Genomic DNA, 6634 nt, shown 5'->3' with positions numbered 1-6634 from the left:
TTATACATATATATATATATATATATATATATATATATATTTATATAGATAGAATTTCCAATAATTTGGGTAGTGTGGGTGTCAATCATGGGTAGAATTGGTGAATATTACATGTGTGTAAAGAGATCACATAAAGTGAAACCAGCCTATGACGGTCGTAAGCGCCGTAAATGCCCAGACTTCCATATTCTTTATATCTATTTTGAGATGTCAACAAAATAATATGAAATACTATTTTAAAGAAAACAATAAATATATTGAAGCAAATTTATTGATACGTTGTATTTTTTTTTGTTTGTTGAAAGAAATGATTTCAAGAAAATTTCATTTTCTAATAGTAGTATGATCTTTTCTTTGGCATCAGATCTTCGGGGATTGGTTCTTCGGGGATAGGTTCTTCGTGAATGGGTTCTTCAGGAATCGGTTCCTCCGGAGTCGACGATGGTCCTGTTCTTGATTTCAAATCGTCACAACTTCCCCGAAGAATGAAGAGGTACTCTATAAAAAAATAAAACATAAAAGATACATTAAAATCCGCAACAGGGACTAAGCATTCTTCTTCGCGAAGGGCATGATAAAATACATGTGGAGCCGATAAACACAACTAAGTTTGGAGTAAGGTCCTTACAAAATATATTGCCTCTACCGAAATTATAAAGGTAGGGGAGAGGCACCCCTACCTTTATAATCCAGCATTGGAGGACAGAAGGCTAAAGAAGAAGATCAGCTAAGGGTGTCTTTTCTTCTTCTTCTTCTACCACTTGATCTAGGCATCTTCGTGGCATTTTTTAAAGAGGGATTAGCCTCCTGCGATGTCGATTCCCAGCTATCAATCCATCTCTTCGGCAGTCTGCCTTGAGGTTGGCCGTGCAGTGCAATGTGGGGGAGTCTGGATGGTTCCATTCTCCTCACATGCGCGTACCATTGTCTCCTGGGTTGCCTTCCCCACCTAGCGACATCTTCCATCTCTCATATTTCTCTTATACTGGTGTTATTTATTCTAGTGAAACATAGAGTTGGCAAAAAAAGGATGAAAGACGACTGAATGCAGTCAGAATGCGATCTCTCGCACTGTTCCTCAAAACAGTGTATGACAGATGTTCAAATTGTAAAATAAGGAAAGAATGCAAGGTAGACATGAGCATTATTGATAAAATTAAGAAGTGTGTTCAGATGGTTTGGGCATGTGAATCGAATGAGTGAAGAAGGGATGTGGATGTGTTTGACAAAATAGTAATCTAACGCCATCTTCCATCTCTTTTATGTATTCATTTTAATTTATTATTAGATTAAAACCAATATTTTTGGCTTTTCCACTTTTTTATTTGACCAGCGACCGGGTTTTGTCGTTACCGACATCATCAGACTGGTAAGAGGCTGTACAAATTGTTATGTTATATATAAAAGAAGGCAGGAGTTGATAACCATGATTTGATATAATTTTATGAGAAATTAATTTAATTTGAGTGAATTTAAGTATTGTATGATATTTAAAATAATTTTTATAATATAATTTTTTATAATATTTTTTATAATTTTTTTAATATTTTAAATATCATACAATACTTAAATTCACTCAAATTAAATTAATTTCTCATAAAATTATATCAAATCATGGTTATCAACTCCTGCCTTCTTTTATATATAACATAACAATTTGTATAGCCTCTCACCAGTCTGATGATGTCGGTAACGACGAAACCCGGTCGCTGGTCAAATATAAAAAAGTGGAAAAGCTAAAAATATTGGTTTTAATCTAATAATAAATTAAAAATGCAATTCCATCACGAAGTGTCAGTGGATAATATAAATCTATTATTCATTTTAAATTAAACACAGATTTTTTGAGTCTACCAAGTTGAACTAAGTAGGCTCAAAAACTAGCCAAATCTGTGTTTGATTTAAAATTAATACAAAAATTAAAATGGAGTTCTACAATAAATAATCTTCCATCTCGCATATTTCTGTTATCCTGGTGTTCCTCATTCTATCTCGTAGACTTTTGCCAGATATGCTCCTTAGATTCTTCATTTCTGACGCTCTTTGCGCGTTTTTTGTTGCTGCTATTGTTTTGCATAATTGCTTACCATCGTCAGGGTTGTTGCAGTTTTGGACTTCGAGGAGGCAAGGGTTGCCGAAGGTCTTCAGCTCGAGGGTGTTGTAGCTGATGGCGCAAACTGGGTCGTAGTTTCGGGGACATCCTTGAGGACATCCAGGAAGTTGGGCTCTGGCGACAGCCGAGAGAGCGAGCACCAGAAAACCTGCGAACCATACCATACAGATTCAAACTCGCATCCTTAATTTAGTAATTTCTTATTTATAACCCTTTTCCGCACCCAATGGTGCATAGGGCACTGCACCAAATTGATCATTACTTACATGAAGGCAAGGTGATCACTCTTGCGCTTCAGGAACCAGTCCAGGGTAATATTAAATAATTACAGTGTAAAATCACTAATATATATTTTCACCCCCCCTGGGAATCGAACCCGGGACCTCCAGCACGGTAGCTAAACACGCTAATCATTACACCACGCAGGCGGAGTAATTTCTAACCAAACAAATATTTCCATTGTAAAATCTAATGAATTGCTATTTCCTGTGGAATTTCATCATTTTTTTATATATTACAAATCCTTCATACCCTTTTTTTTTATCTCTGAATGTTTTTAAATAGTTATTTTAACATAAATGTGGAATTGTTTAATTGGCTTTGTTTCTATTAATGTAACTACATATTTTTGTTAATGTAATGTAATGTTTATTATTGTAAATGTAACTTTTTTTTACTATATACTTTTTTTAAATATAAAGCTGTACAATTCCCGAACAAATTAAAAAATATACATATCGCTCACTCCTTTCAACAATGTCATATATCGGTAGTGTAAACGCAAAGGGGTGAATCTGTCTCAGACCAAATTTTACAGGAGACCAAAAACAAACTTGTGAAAAAAAATAACTCACTTGTTTTATGTATTTTCATATGTACATATCTAATTAAACCCTTATCCGCACCCCAATGGTGCATCGGGCACTGCTTCATATAAACACAGTGTTATCTTGATCGTTAACACATGAAGGAAAGGTGATCAGCCCTCCGCTTCACTTACCAGTGCAGGGTAATATTGAATAAATATTACAGTGAAAAAATCACTAATATTTATTTGACCCCCCCTGGGATTCGAACCCGGGACCTCCAGAACGGTAGCCGAGCGTGCTGACCATTACACTACAGAGGCGGACGGACGGTACATATCTTAATAAAACTAAATAAGTATTGCAACTACAGCTTTATCATTGGAATACACTATTTTAGACATTTTGTGGAACTAACTTGACAGACATACTTGAAAATTTGACAGATATACCCCTTTGCCATTACACTACCGATATCAAAAATTACAATTTTCAGTTGTGCATGATTTTGGAATGCCCAGAAAATGTACTATATCCTAGCAAAAGCGGCATATTTTTAACTTAATAATTACCCGCTGTAGCGCAGAAAGTGTTGTTTTTGCATTTTGAAGAAAAGGTATTGCTTAATTATTTTTTTAAATATACTAAATATTTTTCAAATAGAGAAAAAACTTTCAGGTTTTACCTAAAAAGATCTGTTGCACAGTAAAAAGTTCAATAAATGGCTTGATATTTATTTTTAATATTTTACTATTTTTTAAGCTTTAAAACGATCTCGTGAAAAATCAAGTTTTTTGATGTATGGCGTTGTTGAAAGGAGTGAGCGATATGTAAATTGTATTTCACATAACTCGCCCAAACTAGAAACAATCTCTCTTGATTAAAAAAAAGGAATTTCAATGTTTTCAAACTCAATTTGAAAAATGTTGATTGGTCATTTCTTTGTGACGTTAACATTGAACAATCAATATTATAATATAATCAATTATATCCTTTAATTGGAGATAATCCACATTTGTGAACAAGTATTTGGACACACTCAAAATGTTGTAAATAAATTAACTGGTCAAATTATATGCTTAAATAATAATAATAATAAAACCCTTATCCGCACCCCAATGGTGCATAGGGCACTGCGTCATATAAACGCAGTGTTATCTTGATCGTTTACACATGAAGGAAAGGTGATCAGCCCTCCGCTTCAGGTACCAGTCCAGGGTAATATTGAATAAGTATGATAGTGAAAAAAATCACATATATTTATTTTACCCCCCTTAGGAATCGAACCCGGGACCTCCAGAACGGTAGCCGAGCGTGCTGACCATTACCCTACGGAGGCGGACATAATAAAAATAAAAAATAGAAATAATAAAAATAAAAATGATATTTTCTGGCGTTTCTCATGTGGGAGTATGTGATTAGAATCCAGGATTCGGATCTCACATACTAATAAAAGCTTTTTTCATCTCACCAATAGATCTCTCTTGTGAAGTTCTAGTGATTATAGAACAATGTTTCGAAATTGGTTCACATATCGCTCCCTTCTTTCATGAACGTCAAAAATCAAAAATCGTCAATTTTCAGTTTTGCATGTTTTCGAAATGCCCAGAAAATATACTATATCCCAGCAAAAGAGGCATATTTTTAACTCAATATTTACCCGCTACAGGGCAGAAAGTGTTGTTTTTGCATTTTGAAGAAAAGGTATTGTTTAATTTTTTTTTAAAAGATATTAAATATTTTTCAAATGTAGAAAAAACCTTCAGGTTTTACCTAAAAAGATGTGTTGCACAGTAAAAAGTTCAATAAGTGGCTTGACATTTATTTTTAATACATTGTGTTATATTTTTAAACTTCAAAAACGCTCTCCTGAAAAATCAAGTTTTTTGATTTATGACGTTCTTGAAAGGAGTGAGCGATATAGCTCCCTCCTTTCAAGAACGTCAAAAATCAAAAATCGTCAATTTTCAGTTGTGCATGTTTTCGGAATGCCCAAAAAATGTACTATATCCCAGCAAAAGAGGCATATTTTTAACTTAATATTTACTCGCTACAGGGCAGAAAGTGTTGTTTTTGGATTTTGGAGAAAAGGTATTGTTTAATTATTTTTTTATATATTTAAATATTTTTCAAATAGAGAAAAAACCTTTAGGTTTTACCTAAAAAGATGTGTTGCACAGTAAAAAGTTCAATAAGTGGCTTGACATTTATTTTTAATGCATTGTGTTATATTTTTTAAACTTTAAAAACGTTCTCCTGAAAAATCAAGTTTTTTGATTTATGGCGTTCTTGAAAGGAGTGAGCGATATATGGAACATCCAAGAAATTGAGTTGTGTAAATTAAACATGTTTAAAAGGTACTTGTTGGTTTATATAAAATGCAGTTTCACAAAGAAATGTTAGTAAAAAAAAATTAGATAAAGTTAGTTTTGAATGGAAGAAATTTTTTTACTTACAGAAAGAAATCAGCCCCTTCATATTGTTTGGAGATACAAAAAAGTAATGAGAGAAGATATTTTTTTTAAATATATATGTCCCTCAAACTACTTGCATTGTGACCTTGTACCACCTTGTACGAGTATATCACCAAATATCAAACTTTGTATGAATTGATAATTGATCTAATTTACAACATTTTAAGTTTGTCCAAATACTTGTTAGAAATTCTGGATTAGAGAATGATAGGAGTTATTTTTGTATTATTTTTTGACGCTATAAAACATCATTTATTTTTTAATCAAGTTTATAATTTAAACACCAAGAAAAAGAAAAGACATAATGTAATTAAAATGCACATAAATGCCCATACTTCCATATTCTCCTTCATCTTTGTTAAAACGTAAAAAAAAAATACGAATAATGACTCCTATAATTGGAGATATAGATTTGTGAACAAGTATTTGGACACTCTCAAAATGTTAAAATAAATTAACTGGTCAAATTATAAGCTGAGTGAGCGAAATGTCAAAATTAACACCACAAAGAAAGTTTGAGAAGCTTGGTAATCGCACGCTGCCTTGTAGTGCCTAATTTAAAAATAAATTAAAGAAACACTTATATAAATACATTATTAACAAATTCATCTGATCAAATTGAATGAAACAAACACGATGATAAATTATATTTGATTTAAAAAAAAAAGTTGAATAATATTTGTTTGGTCTGACTTATGTGCATGACAATTCTGCATTCAGAACGGTAAATCTTCTTCTTCTATTTGCCAACGCTGAGTGTCATGGTCTCCTGATGTCAAGCACCCTTCGTGGTATTGGTCAATGCTTCAGAATTAAAGAATGCTTGACATCAGGAGACATATTCATAAATCATATTCACCATATTCATCTCCTGATGTCAAGCATTATTCTTGGTATTGGTCAATGTTGAGTGTCGTGGTCTACTGATGTCAAGCACTCTTCGTGTTATTGGTCAATGCTAAATATGGTGGTCTCCTGATGTCAAGCACTCTTTGTGGTATTGGTCAATGCTAAATATGGTGGTCTCCTGATGCCAAACACTCTTCGTGTAATTGGTCAATGCTAAATGTGGTGGTCTCTTGATGTCAAGCAATCTTCGTGTTATTAGTATATGCTAAATGTGGTGGTCTCTTGATGTCAAGCAATCTTCGTGTTATTAGTATATGCTAAATGTGGTGGTCTCTTGATGTCAAGCAATCTTCGTGTTATTAGTATAAGCTAAATGTGGTGGTCTCTTGATG

At 33.1% G+C, this 6634-nt stretch overlaps 1 protein-coding gene across 1 annotated transcript; it reads right to left on the bottom strand.

Moving 5' to 3' along the window:
• Window positions 1-253: 253 nt before the first annotated feature.
• On the bottom strand, window positions 254-5420 carry LOC148302186 (vasotab-like). The gene is made up of 3 exons (XM_088272126.1): window positions 5376-5420; window positions 2088-2261; window positions 254-498 (listed from the first exon to the last, which is right to left on the bottom strand). The coding sequence occupies exons 1-3, from the start codon at window positions 5395-5397 to the stop codon at window positions 332-334; spliced, it is 363 nt and encodes a 120-aa protein (XP_088128252.1). The 5' UTR covers window positions 5398-5420; the 3' UTR covers window positions 254-331.
• Window positions 5421-6634: the final 1214 nt, after the last annotated feature.

This window comes from Brachycentrus maculatus, unplaced genomic scaffold (genome assembly GCF_059751285.1).
Source record: "Brachycentrus maculatus isolate JH-2025_06_01 unplaced genomic scaffold, ASM5975128v1 h1tg000475l, whole genome shotgun sequence".
NCBI classification, from domain to species: domain Eukaryota; kingdom Metazoa; phylum Arthropoda; class Insecta; order Trichoptera; family Brachycentridae; genus Brachycentrus; species Brachycentrus maculatus.
Note: the sequence above shows the minus strand (reverse complement) of the source record. Positions and strands in the feature narration are given on the sequence as shown.